We start from the raw sequence: 16,866 nt of genomic DNA, 5'->3' as shown, positions 1-16,866 counted from the left end.
ATATGGATGATGAAAGAGTATTGGGATGGTTTGGACACATGGGAAGAATGAGTGAAGAAAGATTAGTAAAAGAGGTGTGGAAGGAGTTAATATGAGGGGGCGTCCTAGGATGAGATGGATGGATGGGGTGAAAAGGGTGTTGAGCAAGAGGGAAATATCTGTTGAGGAAGGAAGGAACAAGGCAGGAGATAGGGGTGAGTAGAGAATGGCTGCATATAGATGATACTGTGATACAAAGAAGGGATGGGGGAAGTGTATGGAGTGAACATGTATGAATGATATTTTGACGCAGCCTGAAGTTTCTCCCCATCTTCTCTTTTTCTGCATGAGGGAATGGAATGGGAGTTCACTAATTAAATGAAGCAGCCTTGCTTTGGATGTGCTATGTCTTGCTGCATTGCTTCTGACCCAGGGCAGTGGGTGGGATGCAGGGATGACCCATCATCCATGAGGAGCCAAGATGAGAGGGAGGAAAGGGTGGTGGATGGGAGTGGGTACTTGCTTTTTGACTTGGCTACCCCCTTGTAAGGGGCAAAAAACCCTTGGCATGTAGATTGATAGACATAGTTTATAAACATATACTGATCTGTAAGAAGGTACATTAATTTACAATTTGATGTAACGAGTTGATCAATCCTATGCCATCTGGTGTCTCTTGGAGGAGACCCATGGCCTTCCGGTAACTGGCATCAGCTGTTGGGTGGCTCCACAAGGTACTCATGGAGTGTATTGTGTTTTTTATGAATTGTTAGTGTGCTTACTTAGTTCTTACCTCATAGTGTGAGATGTTATGGTGTCCCCTGTGTGGTGGTTGCATCTGGGACAGTTGATGTCTGTGGGAAGGCCTTTCTGTAATGATACTGTTTCAATACTGGAGGGTGTCCTGAATGGAAGTGTGCCAATGTGGTTCTTCAGATGTGCAATTTTTTTTTCTGTTGGGCTCGTGTGGGGGTATTGGTGCAGTATTGAGTTTGGTGGTCTGTTTTGAAGGGCTTGTTTAGTGATCTGAGTGTGGATGTTTTGTATGATATAGGTGATATTTCATAAATGTATGAGTAATACGCTGCTGGTGTAGTTTTTTTGTTGCATTCTGTTGGTGGTGCTTCAGAGATTCATTGTGGAGGGTTTGTGGTGTCACAGGTTCTAGCATAGAACTGTGTTCCTGTTGTTTTCATGTGGTGTTCTATGGAAAGGATTTTGATTTCTATAAGCAGGTGTCCAATTGGGATAGTTTTGGTGTATCCTGTCATTGCTCTGTGCTCCATTCTGTAATGTTGTAAGTTGTTTTGCCCATTTTGCTGATTGTTGAAAAAGAAAGTAGAAATGTACTGAAGAGTAGTTCTTCTGAATTGCTTGAAGATAGTTATTAGAAAATTTCTGTTGTCCAAAGTCAGTGCTTGTGATGTAAGTAGGTTTGTTTTCCTGTCATTTTCAATATCCCACAGGGATGAATTTGGTTATGGATGCAGATATTCTTCTGGGGTGGTTTTGATGTATCCTATTCTTATTCATGATGTTTTATTTTGCATCCAAGCGGGAAAAAGATAGGTCCAAATGAAGTTTTAAATGAAGACGTTTATTTGCAGTCATTTTAACACCAATTTTCATATATCATTGTGTTTACAGAAACCGGTAATAATGCCAACTAACAGTTCCCATAATCTGAATACAACAACAAAATCACACTTGCATGTACAGCAACCTACCACCTGCACCACACAACAGATAATTGCAAAAACACGTACTTGAAGTAGATCACAAAATTTGAGACTGACTACCAAACTCCTTAGTCCTTCAAACCCCTCCAAACATCATACTCCCTCCCAGGAAGCAAGAACCATACTAGCATGACTGTGTATGTAACCATTCATCACTAAAACAATACCAACAAAGAATAGGCCCAGCCAGTGAAACAAGCTGCCCCATATGCAGTCATCAAATAGAAGACACTAATACCTCATCTTACACTGCTCCACTCTAACCTGAGCTGGACAACAACACATCTCCTCTGTGAGTGACCTACAGGCCAATCTGGTGGCAGTTGCTGGTTACATAGGAGCCATGAGTCCCCTGTAAGAGAGACCTAGTGTAGGAGATTGATTGATCGTACACATCCAACTCTTTTAAGTTAAGCTCCATTATTATTGATTGCTTCTGTGACCCGTCATCCAGGAGGGGCTAAGATGGGAGGGAGGGTGGAGGGGAGTGGAGTGTATTTAGGGATGGAATGGGTAGGAATGATTTTATGCCTTTTTCTTTTTGGCTACCTCCCTTGTAAGGGGGAAAAAGCCTTGGTATATGTATGTATGCTTCTGTGTTTTGTATAAATTCTTTTTCTTATAATTTTGTGCCCAAATGGGGTGCATTTTATATGCCCATGCATCTTATATGCTGTAAGATATGGTAAGTACTCTACAAACTTGTATTAGTAGTTTGATAGGGTTACTTACATAATTCTATCTACTACCTAAGTTAGGGTGTTCCAGGTAATTCATAGAAATATATGGCTATGCTCCCATATTAGTGGGAAAATTAAAGATAAATAAGAAAGGTTCATTCTTTTGTCACTGTCATTATAATTTAGTACATTAAGTACTTAATGAAACACCTTTTCACAAACATCAAGTAGGTCATGTTCTTACAAAAATATGAAGGCACAAAAAAATGTATGTAACAATTTTTTGTCATAGGAATATTTTTATTGTACTGCATTCCACCAGGACTTCAACATACAAGTTTCCATTTTAGTGAGAAAAGTAATATGTAATGGATCATGGAGAATATCAGTTTTTCAATGTATTTCAGAGGAATTTGGGCCATAAAGGGGACAACACAAATCTGTGTTCTCCAAGAACACCCATCTCAGTGTTTCCCAAGAGCACCCATCTCCGTGTTCCCCAAGAAAAAAAGTTGAGTAGCAGTGACAAACCACATTTACAAGTAAGGAAGTCCAAGGCATGGAGTGACACAGAAAAGGATTTATTTGAAAAAGGACTGGTTAGTAACTGCATATTTTTTTTAAGTGTATGAAAATATGAAATGTTAATTATTTGGGCCCCTAGGATATAATTATAGTCTTGAGATTCACTGGCTGGAAACTCACACCTCCATTGTGGCTTGCAACGGTCCTGGGGCAGTCATAGGTTGTCAACTCTTCTGATGTGGGAAGGTGGAAGAAATACAGTTGTTGCTGTTGTTCTTGGAATGAGGTTTTCCCACAAATCCCTTATAAAGTGTATATTGTGTTGTTGGCATGCATGAAATACAGTAGAGATTGATAGACCAGACCAGAGATCATGTCAGCCACTTGGGGTTGTATCTCCAGATGGAAGTGAGGATAGTAATGAGTTTTGAATATAGGCAGTAGGGTGATGATTCTCTCTTGATGTTCAGAGCATGTGATATTAAAAGGTATGGTGTGAAAATAGATTACAAAAGTAGCTTTATGGAATGATTGAAAGAGTGCTTGAGTAAGTATTTGATGATGAATATTACCTAAAGGCATCAGTGATTAGCAAGAATATAGGAGGTCCACTATACAATGCCATACATTATCATAAATTGTACATATATATAAAAATCTCTCCCCATAATAGGTGGGTGGCTGAGTCAACTTACATCCATTACATGTATAATAAAAACATTTTAATGTTCCTCTCATCTTAGCATCTTGTGGATAGAGAATCATTACTATTCTCTGCCACACTGTTTGGATCAAAGGCAATGCAGTGAGACATGGATGGTGCATCCATAGCAGGGCTTTACTGCCAGAACTAGTTTACCCTTAATTTTTCATTATGTGATAATTTCCTTCCTCATCCACTCAAACCTTACAAAGTGGAGGAGAGGAAAATGCGTTCAGGCTGCATGATTTTTTTCATTCATTCAGTTTTACTCCATAAACTGCTATCTTGGACTCTCTTCATATTCACACTTGGATTACTAAACAAGCTCTTCAAGACAGACCACCAAACTCAATACTTCACCAAGACTACCCAAAACATGCAACCTGTAGAAAAGTTCCTCTTAAGAGAAGTAGGAACCACATTGGCACACCATTCAAGACACTATCCTGCAATTAAATTGTCTATATACCTATCTACATACCAAGGGCTTCCTCCTCTCTTGTAAGGTAGGTAGCCGAGTCAAAGGCACTCACTCCCACCCATTCTAATCACATCCACCACCCTTGTGTCCCTCTCATCATATCTCCTTCTAGATGAAAGGTCATTATTGTCCCCTGCCCACTACCCAGATTAGAAGTAATGCAGCAAGACACAGCACATCTACAATTTGGCTGCCCCACTTAATTGGTGACCCCACTGCTCTCCCTTATGTGGAAATTAGAGAAGACGGAGAAATTCCTTCGGGCTGCATCAAAGTATTATCCACACACAACCACTCCCCTCTCCCCTTCCTTTCTATGCTTAACCCCTTCACTACAGGCCAAAATCTCGCGGGCAGCATTAGCTGCCAGACGTGCGATGTTGCGTCATAATACTCGCATTATAAAAAATAAAGTTACCGCTTATATTTTTCGTTCTCTTTCACCCGTGAATTTTGATAACCATAGAAAATATGATGAAGCCAATTTACCGAGTATGGGGGGTCACGCAGGTACGACTACAAAAAAATATAATCAAGACGCCGACATTGGCATCCTCGTGTACCCACTTGCTCCTCATGACGCCTACGTAGGCGTCATCGTATCGAAGGGGTTAACAAACATACAAAAGAGAGACGATGGGGGGAGAAAATGGCTTCAGCTTGAATCACTTTATCATCATACACAGCTATTCTCCACTCACCCTTATCCCCTGCCTTCTCCCTTCCTTACTTAACAGACATTCCCCTCTTCCTCAAAGCTCCTTTCACCTCATCCTCTGCCTTCCACACCCCTCTTACTAATCTTTCTTCACTTGTTCTTTCAGTGTCCAAACTATCCCAATACTCTTTTATCAACCCAATCTGCCAGCTCCTTTTCCACCCATGCTCTCCTCATTTTTCACTCCATCCAACTTTGTAACCCCATAACATACTTCTCAGACAATTCATCTCAAACACATTTAAATTTCTCCTTTCTGACTCATCTAAATTCCAAGTCCCCACCCCTTACAGTGTCATCAGCACAATCACCACTTCACTCCATTCTCAGATGCCTATTTCTCATGACAATTTTCAGTTCCTCAAGAAATTTACTTGCTTTTCTCAATCTACAATTTATCTCTACTTCCTACTCCTCCATTCAACTATTTGGCTACTTCATTAGGGCAGATCTAATGCCCATTTCCCCCCCCCCCAAAAAAAAAAGTCAAATGTCCGTCAAATGTGCTGTCCATGGGTAATAATCATTTGAATTTTACAAGTGGCACTAATTTTCAGGTAAAGTAAGTAGAAATTGAGGTTTTTGATGGGTCTTGGATTTTTTTCACTTTTTTGTTAAAAAAAAGTACATACATATACCAATGGCTTCTTCCCCCTTACAAGGGAGGTAGCCAAAGTCAGGTATAATTCCACTCCCACCCATTTCATCCCCACATACTCCACTCCCATTCACCACCCCTCCCTCCCTCTTTTCTTGGCTCTTCCTGGATGACTGGTCATCCTTCCATCTTGCCCACTGCCCTGGGTCAGAAGCAATGCAGCAAGACATGGCACATCCACAGCAAGGCTGTTTCACTTAATAGGCAACCCCCCCCTCTCCAGTCCCTCATGCAAAGAAAGAGAAGCCGGGGAGAAATTTCTTTGAGCTGTCTCAAAATATCATCCACACATACACCCACACCCTTCCATGCATCACAGCATCATCCATACACAACCATTTTCCAGTGACCCCTATCTTCTCCCTTCCTCCATAAGAACATAAGAATGAAGGAGATTGCAAGAGACCATAAGGCCTACACTAGGCAGCTCCGTATCCATCACCACCTGTCATCCCCATCCATAAAGTTGTCTAATAATTTCTTTAAAAAACTTATAGTTTCAGCGCTTACTATCACAACTTCCACAACATTCCCCTCTCTCCCAATGCCCCTTTTAAAAGTACATACATATACCAAAGGCTTTTTCCTCCTCACAAGGGAGGTAGCCAAAAAGAAAAAGGCATAAAAACCATTCCCACCCATTCCATCCGTAAATACACTCCACTCCCCTCCACCCTCTACCCTCCCTCTTATCTTGGCACCTCCTGGATGATGGGTCATCCCTGCATCTTGTCCACTGCCCTGGGTCAGAGGCAGTGTCGCAAGACACAGCACATCCACAGCAAGGCTGCTTCATTAAATCGGCGACCCCTCCATCTCTGTCCCATCATGTAGAAAAGAAGACGGGGAGAAATCCCTTTGGGCTGCGTCAAATTTTTCTCACACTTACTACCTCACCCCCCATCCCCCCACCCATTCCACCTCATGCATCACATCATCATCCATATACAACCATTCTCCATTCACCCCTGTCTTCTGTCCTCTCCCGTCCTTCCTCAACAGACATACCCCTCTTCCCCAAAGCCCCTTTCACCTCATCCATCCATCTCATCCCAGGTCGCCCCCTTATGTTCACTCCCTCCACATCTGCCTTCCATACCTCTTTTACTAGTCTTTCTTCGCTCATTCTTTCCATGTGTCCAAACCATCCCAATACTCTTTCATCCACCCTATCTCCCAACACCCGTACCACCCCTGTTCTCCTCCTGACCTCCTCATTCCTCACTCTATCTAGCCTAGTAACCCCCATCATACTTCTCAGACACCTCATCTCAGGCACATTCAAACTCCTTCTCTCTTCCTCTCTTATGTTCCATGTTTCTGCCCCATACAGTGCTGTTGGCACAATCACTCCTTCATACAATCTCCTCTTAGCCTCCATTCCCAAATGTCTATTCCTCATTACACTTTTTAATCCACCAAGGCATTTACTCACTTCTCTCAATCTACATTCTACCTCCACCTCCACTCCTCCCTTTTCCTGCCACATTCACACCCAAGTATCTAAAACTATCCACTTCCTCCAGTCACTCTCCCATAATGCTCGCTTCCAGTCTGCTGCCACTTGCACCCCTTGTACATCTGAACACCTTACATTTACCCACATTTATCTTCAACTTCCTTCTTTCACACACTCCCAAACTCTATCACCAACTTCCTCAATACCTCCTCTGATCCTGCTACAAGCGCAGTGTCTTCCGCAAACAACAGCAGGCTCACCTCCCACTTTTCTCCATTTTCTTTAACCATCTAGCCCTGACCCACCACCCTTGCATTTACCTCTTGCACCACCCCATTCATGTATAAGTTGAACAGCCAGGGCGACATAAGACATCCTTGAAGAAGTCCCACCTTTACCTCGAACCAATCACACTCCATTTCTAATCCTGACACATGCTCTACTACTCTCGTAAAAACTCTTGACATCTCCTAGAAGCTTTCCTCCTATCCCGGATATCTGCAAAACCTCCCACAATGCCTTTCTGTCTACCCTGTCTTAAGCCTTTTCCAGATCCAAAGAAGCCAAAAAAATATCCTTACCTTTTCCTATAGCTTTTTCACATATCTGTCTTACCACAAAAATCTGATCTACACAACCTCTACCTGTCCTAAATCCACACTGTTCCTCGCCAATTACTCCCTCTGTTCCTCTCCTAATCCTTTCAAGATCCTCCCATAAGCCTTCCCAACTACACTTAACAAGCTAATCCCTCTGAAACTACCACACTCACACCTATCCCCCTTCCCTTGTAAAGTGGAACTAAACAGGCATTCCTGCAGTCCTCCGGCACTCTACCCTCTCTCCAGCAAACATTAAATAACCTCACCAGCCAGTCCACCATCACTGTACCTCCCTTTTTCAGACATTCTGCATGGCATCCATCCAGACCAGGTGCCTTACCTGCTCTCATCATCTTAACAACTGCCTTTACTTCATCCCTCCTTATTTCTCCTCCATTTTCCTCACTCATCACAGTCATTTTCCTAGCACTACCCACTGCAACTATCTTTCCCTCCCTATCCTCCTTCACATTTATCAACTCCCTAAAATACTCTGCCTGTCTTCCCCTTACTGCCTTCTCTTCCATTATCATCTCTCCATCTGTACCATTTACCTTTTCTTCTCTACTTGATTTGCCTCCTCTTCCTCTCTTAATTTCTTTCCAAAACATCTTTTTATTACTTTCAAAATTTTCTGTCATACTCTTACCCCATTTCACATCTGCTCTCCTCTTTGCCTCCTTTACCTTGTGCTTTACTTCTCTTTTCTTTGTACCTCTCATATGACTCCCTCATCCTTTTAAGAGTACCATGAAAAAATGAGGATGTTTGCCTTAGTTATTTACAGATACTCTCTTTATTTGTACCCTGTGTACTTCAGAACACAAGTAACTTATGTGTATGTGTAAAGTTTGTAAAGCTAGCATTCAGCAGCTAATATCATGAATATGGATTTGAGGTCTGCCTCTGGCAGATGTGAAGCTCCTGTCAGGTTCTGTATGTAAATATGTAGAAAGATTAAATGAGATTAGTTCATGTATGTGAATTATAACTCACAATGGTTGGCAAGGTCGATTGGGTGCTGGAGTGGGAAGAGGGAACGGTTGTAGAGGAGTGGTGTGTAGACTGGGCAGGGACTCGTGGTCGAATAAAGTCGCTTGGAACTGCTGACCCTGAAGTCAGCGTGCTGGGCCTGGGTCCCTCGTGACCTGTTGGAGTCGCCTGGCTTCATTCTAGAAGTAGGGCAATTAAGAAAGTAGTATTACTTGTGGAGTGGTGTGCAATGTATATGTTAAGGTTGTGTGTTAGACGGCTGTGCCAGATGTCTTGAGCAAAATGCTGTGTAGGCATTTGGGAAAGTGAACTTGAAGTAGAAGCACAGGGCTGCATGAAGCCTTGTAGGCAGTTGCCTTGGATTCTGGGGGCTTGATTGAAATCTTAACCTCTTCAGTACGGGCCAAAATCTCGCGGGCAGCATTAGCTGCCAGACGTACGATGTGTCGTAATAATACTCGCATCATAAAATATAGTCACCGCTTATATTGATCGTTCTCTCTTTCACCTGTGAATTTTGATAACCATAGAAAATGTGATGAAGACAGTTTAGAGAGTATGTCATTACACAGGGGCAACTACAATAAATATAATCAAGACGCTGATATGGCAGCCTTGCGTATCCACTTGCTCCTCATGCATTGTACTGGGAGTTCTTGTGACTTGGTTTGAGTTTGATGTAGTGATGCATTGGGTTGATTGAAGTGTTGATGTTGTGTTACAGGGAATCACTGCTCTGGGCTTATGATTATTTTAGTCATGTAACCGGTGAATGGTTACTCAAACACTACAGGGGTGAGGGATAGCTTGCTGCCACCACTGCTGCTCACAAAATTTGTAGCCGTTAGTTTGGCTACTCTGGCAGTGTGAGCGTTCTCTCTTCAAGATAACTACAGCTGCAGGTTACATCAGTGGTAGTTGGCAGGCATATTTGGCATTTGGCAGACCTGGTCAGGCAATGATGGCAATCGAGCTGGTGGGTAGGTGAGTTGGTAGACGGCAGATGGTAGATGACCTGATAGTTGGCAGACCTGGCAGACGATGATGGTTTTAGTTGGGTACCAGCAGGAAAACTTCTAGGAGCTGTCAAGAGTTTTTATGAGAGTAGTAGAGCTTGTGTCAGGATTAGAAATGGAGAGAGTGAGTGGTTCGAGGTAAAGGTGGGACTTCGTCAAGGATGGGTTATGTCGTCCTGGCTGTTCAACTTATATATGGATGGGGTAGTGCGAGAGGTAAATGCAAGGGTGGTGGGTCAGGGATTGGAGATGGTTAAAGAAAATGGAGAAAAGTGGGAGGTGAGCCAGCTGTTGTTTGCTGACGACACTGCGCTTGTGGTAGGATCGGAGGAGGGACTGAGGAAGTTGGTGACAGAGTTTGGGAGAGTGTGTGATAGAAGAAAGCTAAAGATAAATGTGGGTAAAAGTAAAGTGATGAGATGTACAAGGGGTGAAAGTGGCAGTAGACTGGAAGTGAGCATTAAGGGAGAGCAACTGGAGGAAGTGGATAGTTTTAGATACTTGGGTGCAAATGTGGCAGGAAATGACTCCATGAATAAAAGAAAAACCAGGTACAGGAACAATGAGGAACCATTGAGACTGGATTTAATACTTATGTCAGAACCTGAAATTGTGGGCAGAATTGATTACAAAACTCCAAAAGGAAAGAGTGACCATGTACTAATAGAATTCGAACTAAAGGAGCAAATGTATTTAAGAAGAAATGAGAAACATAGAAAAGGAAGACTAATGTACAACTAAACAAATTTTGAGAAACTCAAAAAATTCTTTCAAAATGCAAACTGGGATAAATTCCTAAATGAAGAAACAAATATGGAAGAGAAATGGAATATACCAAAAGAAATTTATAATGAGGGAGTGAACAAATATGTACCACAACAAAAGCAAGAAAGAGTATACATAAAAAGGTGGTACAACAAAAAATGTAGCGAGGCTAGAGATAGAAGAGACAAAGCTTAGAAAAGATGGAAAAAAAAGACCAAAAAGAAAAATGAGTAAATGGCAGACATACATCAAACTAAGAGAAACTATGAAAAGGATATAATAGAAAAATTGAAGGAACAACCTAAGCTATTTTTCAGGTATATAAATGGTAAACTAAAAAATAAATAAGAAATTGAAAAAACTGTGCCAAGGAAATTATGAATATACAGAAGAACTAGAAATGGCTGAAATTATGAGCAATCATTTCAAATCTGTATTCACAATTGAAAGTTCACAGAACTGTGAGGGAATAGAGAGAGAAAGATCCCCCCCCCCCCAAATGAAGGAAATAACTGTAACACAGAAGGGAATCAGAGACCAAATAAAAAACCTTGATGTCAGAAAATCACATGGTCTGGATGGAATTACAAATTGGATACTGAAAGAATGCATAGAGGAGTTGATGGACAAAATATACAATATAATTAAATACCTACTCAAAGAAGGAAAGGTACCATAGGACTGGAAAAATGCAAATATTGTACAAATATATAAAGGAGGAAATAAGGAAGATCCAACCAACTACAAACCGTTCTCCCTAACAAGCACAGTAGCAAAAATATGTGAAAAAGTTATCAAGAGTAGATGGGTTAAACATCTGGAAGAAAAAACTATACTGAATCCAAATCAATTTGGATTTAGACAAGGAAGATCATATACAACAAACCTGATCTGCTTCTATTCAAGACTAATAGAAATAATACAAGAAAGGGATGAGTGGGCAGACTGTGTCTTTCTAGACCTACAAAAAGCATTTGATAAGGTACTACACAAGAAACTAATAAGGAAAATAGAATCAATAGGTGGCATCAGAGGAAAATTATTGGAATGGTTGGAAGACTTCCTGACTGGGAGAAAAATGAGGGTAGTAATTAGAGACTACCTCCCTTGTAAGGGGGGAAAAGCCTTTGGTATATGTTGGTATATGTAGTAATTAGAGACAAATACTTGAATTGGAAAGAAATGATAAGTGGTGTCCTGCAAGGTTTGGTACTGGCTCCAATCATGTTTACTATATATATGACATGGATGAAGGAGGTGTCATATGAATTTCTTTGCAGATGATGCAAAAATACTAAAGAAAGTAAGAACAGAGGAGGATTGTGAATCATTACAGTTAGACAAACAAAATCTGGAAATAGACTCAAAAGTGGGAAGTGAACTTTTATATCAAGAAGTGTAGTATAATGGAGTTTGGAAAAAGTAAAGATGGAATATCAAGAAATTATAAAATTGGTGAAGAAGTCAAAAAAGTGAACTCATTAAGAGACCTTGGAGTAATAATCAGCAAAGACATGACACCGGACAAACATATCAATAAAGTAGTCTGAGAAACCTTCAACCTATTAAGGTCAGTGAAAGTAGCATTTGACTACTTGGATGAGGAAATGATTAACAAGAATATTAGTTATACTAATAAGACCAAAACCGGAGTATGCAGCAACACTATGAACACCTAGCACTAAAAAGAATATAAAGAAATTAGAAATAATACAAATTGGTAGCAAACTGAAAGTGAGCATTAAGGGCGAGAGGCTGGAGGAAGTGGATAGTTTTAGATACTTGGGTGCAAATGCGGCAGGAAAGGGAGTGGAGGTGGAGGTAAAATGTAGATTGAGAGAAGCGAGTAAGTGCCTTGGTGGATTAAGAAGTGTAATGAGAAATAGACATCTGGGAATGGATGCTAAGAGGAGATTGTATGAAGGAGTGATTGTGCCAACAGCACTGTGTGGGGCAGAAACATGGAACATAAGAGAGGAAGAGAGAATGAGTTTGAATGTTTGAGATGAGGTGTCAGAGAAGTATGATAGGGGTTACTAGGCTGGGTAGAGTGAATAATGAGGAGGTGAGGAGGAGAACAGGGGTGGTAAGGGAGTTGGGATATAGGGTGGATGAAAGAGTGTTGGGATAGTTTGGACACATGGAAAGAATGAGCGAAGAAAGACTAGTATTTAGAGGTGTGGAAGTTAGAAGTGGAGGGAGTGAACATGAGGGGCAACCTAGGATGGGATGAATGGATGGGGTAAAAGGGGCTTTGGGGAGGAGGGGAATGTCTGTTGAGGAAGGACGGGAGAGGACAGAAGACGGGTGAATGGAGAATGGTTGTATATGGATGATGTTGTGATGCATTAGGTGGAATGGGGGGTGAGGTAGTATGTGCGAGAAAAATTTGATGCAGCCCAAAGGGATTTCTTCCCATTTCCTTTTCTGCATGAGGGGATGGAGAGGGGGGGGTTGCCAATTTAATGAAGCGGCCTTGCTGTGGATGTGCTGTGTCTTGCGACACTGCTTCTGACCCAGGGCAGTGGACAAGATGCAGGGAGGTCCTGTCATCTGGGAGGTGCCAAGATAAGAGGGAGGGTAGAGGGTGGAGGGTAGTGGAGTGTATTAGGGATGGAATGCCTTTGTTTTTTGGTTACCTCCCTTGTAAGGGGCAAAAAGCCTTTGATATATGTATGTATGTACAAAGAGTAGCGACAAAGTTGGCACCAACTTTCTCCAAATTAACATATGAACAAAGAGTGTCCAAATTGGAGTTACCAACTCTGGAACAAAGAAAAGAAAGAGGAGATCTACTGATTATTTGTAGATCATGAAAGAAATGGAAATCCTAGATAGGAAGGATTTATTAAAATGGGACAATGGAAAAACAAGAGGACATGAAAAGAAACTCAAAAAGGATAACTATAGAAGAGATCTGAAAAAAAAAAAAATAGCTTTCACATAGAGTACTGGATACTTGGAATAATTTAGATAAAGAAACAGTGAGTTCAAGCACAGATTTTTAGAAAAAACTTGATGCTGAAAGATACATAGCTCCCTGTATAATACAACTAGGTAAATACAGTGTACTAACAAGTACCTGTAACCAGTCTTCCCCACTCCATTGTAGCGCATTCTGAATCTAGAATCATGATTCCCATAGCTTTGGACATTAACTTTTCTCTCTTATCAATCTTGTCTGATAGCAATGTCAGCTGCATTTAACAAGTAACCTCCATTCCCTCCTTAGTCTCCTCATCCTCATATTTTCATTTTCTTTTAGAATAGTTTTGCTCTCAGTGTTCAACAAATACACAGACTATGTAATGATTTCACAACTCAATCCCACTGAGTGTCTGGCATATCTGGTCTCTCAAACTTTCTAGGATATCTGTACCTGTTATGTGTTCCATGTCTGTCATCTAATCTGCCTTGAAACTGAGCCTTGTTCACTTTCAAAATGTGTGCAGACTCTACCAGTGCCTGTAATAGGTTATTTTGCATATCTCCACTTAAGCTATGGCCTACTACACCTTTCAACTTCCTGGTCAATGTCTTTTATTATTTCTGGGGTATCCTCCCCGTCTGGGGTATTGGCTGCATGTTATTGTGCCAAAGTAGCATGCAGTTGATACTTTAGGGTCTATATGGGGTGCCCCTACGGACCAGAGCCACACATCATTTTGTCTGTGATAGAGGAAAACTGTACATATAGAAATGATGACACTTTTATACTATGACTGTCCCTCCGTTATGCTGTCCCCCAACCCCTTGTTACTGTCCTGTACAATTTCTCTGAGTATTCATTTCCTTTTTCGCCTACCTTCCCTGTGGTAGGGGAAAAGACTACTGCCACCAAGTATTTCCACTTGGATCGTAAGAGGTGAGAAGAAAGGGACGGGGATTGGGACTAGGCATCCTTCTCCTTGTAGCCCCACAGGGGACATTCCTATAAAAAGTAAAGGCATAGGAGGGTCTAGGAGTTTTCCGACCAGCACCCTAAGGTTTGGGTCTTTTAATTTGCATGGATATGGTACATATGAGAGTAAAAGGGAAGAGATAGGTATTATGTTTGTGAGAAGAAAGATGGATGTGTTGGCTTTGAGTGAAACTAAGTTGAAAGGGAAGGGCGAGTGTAAGTTTGGGAGTGTAAGTAGGAGGTTATCAGGAGTGAAGAGAGGGCGAGGGAGGGAAGGGGTGGCTATACGAGTAAGTGAAGAGATAGGTAAATGTGTAGTGTAGTGGAAGGAGGTTTCCTCAAGGATAATGTGGATGAAGGTGAAACTGGGAAAGGAGATGTGGGTTTTTGTAAATGCATATGTGCCTGGCAGTGAGAAGAGTGTAGAAGAAAGGGAGGCTTTTTGGATAGATTTAAATGAGTGCATAGAGGATTTAGGGAGAAATGTCAATATAATAGTACTGGGAGACCTTAATGCTAGGGTAGGAAATGGTCCAATTGATGGAGTGGTTGGGAAATGTGGAGTTCCAGGAAAGAATCGTAGTGGAGAGTTGATGGTGGAAATGTGTCTAGAAAGAGAGTTGATGATAGCAAATACAGTGTTTCGGAAGAAAGTCAAGCATAAGTACACATGGGAGAGGGAAGGGTGGTAGATAGAGCGTTAATGGATTATGTAGTGGTAAATAGGATTATTATAGGAAGAGTTAAGGATGTACATGTGCTAAGGGGAGAGGGTGGGGGAATATCAGATAATTTTTTGGTGGAAGGTAAGTTGAGAGTGGAGGATAGATGGAGGAAGAGGAAAGGGAGAAAAGGTAGGGAGGTGCTTAGAGTGAACTCTTTAAATGAAAAGGAAAAGGAGGAGTAGTACAAGAAGAAGCTGAAGGAGGAGTGGGAGGGAGTGAAGGATAGAGTAGAGCTAGGAGTGGAGGAGGAATGGGGATGGTTCAAGGAGGGAGTCACAAAGTGTGCAAAGATGGTGTGTGGAACAAGAAGGACAGGAGGAAATAGAAGGAAGGGTAGTGAATAGTGGGATGAGGAAACAAAGAAGGTTGTAGAAGAGAAGAAGCGAGCTTTCACAGATTGGTTACAAAATAAGATGAGGGAGTCATATGAGAGATACAAAGAAAAGAAAAGAGAAGTAAAGCAAAAGGTAAAGGAGGCAAAGAGGAGAGTAGATGTAAAATGGGGTAAGAGTATGACAGAAAATTTTGAAAGTAATAAAAAGATGTTTTGGAAAGAAATTAAAAGAGGAAGAGGAGGCGAATCAAGTAGAGAAGAAAAGGTAAAAGGTGCAGATGGAGAGATGATAATGGAAGAGAAGGCAGTAAGGGGAAGATGGGTAGAATATTTTAGTTAGTTGCTAAATGTGAAGGAGTATAGGGAGGGAAAGATAGCTGCAGTGGGAAATGCTAAGAAAATGAGAATGATGAGTGAGGAAAATGGAGGAGAAATAAGGAAGGATGAAGTGAAGGCAGTTGTTAAGATGTTGAAAGCAGGTAAGGCACCTGGTCTGGATGGATGCCATGCAGAATGTCTAAAAAAAAAAGGAGGTACAGTGATGGTGGACTGGCTGGTGAGGTTATTTAACATTTGCTGGAGAGAGGGTAGAGTGCCAGAGGACTGGAGGAGTGCCTGTATAGTTCCACTTTACAAGGGAAAAGGGGACAAGTGTGAATGTAGTAGTTTCAGAGGGATTAGCTTGTCAAGTGTAGTTGGGAAGGCTTATGGGAGGATATTGATTGAGAGGATTAGGAGAGGAACAGAGGGAGTAATTGGTGAGGAACAGTGTGGATTTAGGACCATTAGAGGTTGTATAGATCAGATTTTTGTGGTAAGACAGATATGTGAGAAAGCTATAGGAAAGGGAAGGATGTTTTTTGGGCTTTTATGGATCTGGAAAAGGCTTACGACAAGGTAGACGGAAAGGCATTGTGGGAGGTTTTGCGGATTTACGGGATAGGAGGAAAGCTTCTAGGAGCTGTCAAGAGTTTTTATGAGGGTAGTAGAGATTGTGTCAGGATTAGAAATGGAGAGAGTGAGTGGTTCAAGGTAAAGGTGGGACTTCGTCAAGGATGCGTTATGTTGCCCTGGCTGTTCAACTTATACATGGATGGGGTAGTGTGAGAGGTAAATGCAAGGGTAGTGGGTCAGGGATTGGAGATGGTTAAAGAAAATGGAGAAAAGTGGGAGGTGAGCCAGCTGTTGTTTGCAGACGACACTGCGCTTGTGGCAGGATTGGAGGAGGGATTGAGGAAGTTGGTGACAGAGTTTGGGAGAGTGTGTGATAGAAGAAAGCTGAAGATAAGTGTGGGTAAAAGTAAGGTGATGAGATGTACAAGGGGTGAAAATGGCAGTAGACTGGAAGTGAGCATTAAGGGAGAGCAACTGGAGGAAGTGGATAGTTTTAGATACTTGGGTGCAAATGTGGCAGGAAAAGGTGGAGTGAAGGTGGAGGTAGAATGTAGAATGAGAGAAGCGAGTAAATGCCTTGGTGGATTAAAAAGTGTAATGAGGAATAGACATTTGGGAATGGATGCTAAGAGACTGTATGAAGGAGTGATTGTGCCAACAGCACTGTATGGGGCAGAAACGTGGAACATGAGAG

At 41.6% G+C, this 16,866-nt stretch overlaps 1 protein-coding gene across 4 annotated transcripts in view; it reads left to right on the top strand.

Annotated features, from left to right (window-relative positions):
- LOC143039392 (histone H2A deubiquitinase MYSM1-like) overlaps positions 1-16,866 on the top strand; it is a 56,945-nt gene that overhangs the window by 23,427 nt on the left and 16,652 nt on the right. For all 4 annotated transcript variants that reach the window (XM_076209355.1, XM_076209356.1, XM_076209352.1 and 1 more), the window contains one exon: positions 2,806-2,997. Coding sequence is in view for 2 of the 4 variants with exons in the window: in XM_076209352.1 (XP_076065467.1) it covers positions 2,806-2,997 (192 nt within the window). In the remaining 2 variants the exon portion in view is untranslated. The remainder of the gene's footprint in view (positions 1-2,805; positions 2,998-16,866) is intronic.

Source organism: Oratosquilla oratoria, chromosome 26, assembly GCF_046742065.1.
Source record: "Oratosquilla oratoria isolate Oo_2021 chromosome 26, ASM4674206v1, whole genome shotgun sequence".
Taxonomy (NCBI): domain Eukaryota; kingdom Metazoa; phylum Arthropoda; class Malacostraca; order Stomatopoda; family Squillidae; genus Oratosquilla; species Oratosquilla oratoria.
The sequence above is the reverse complement of the archived record's forward strand: the minus strand, read 5'-3'. Positions and strand labels throughout refer to the sequence as shown.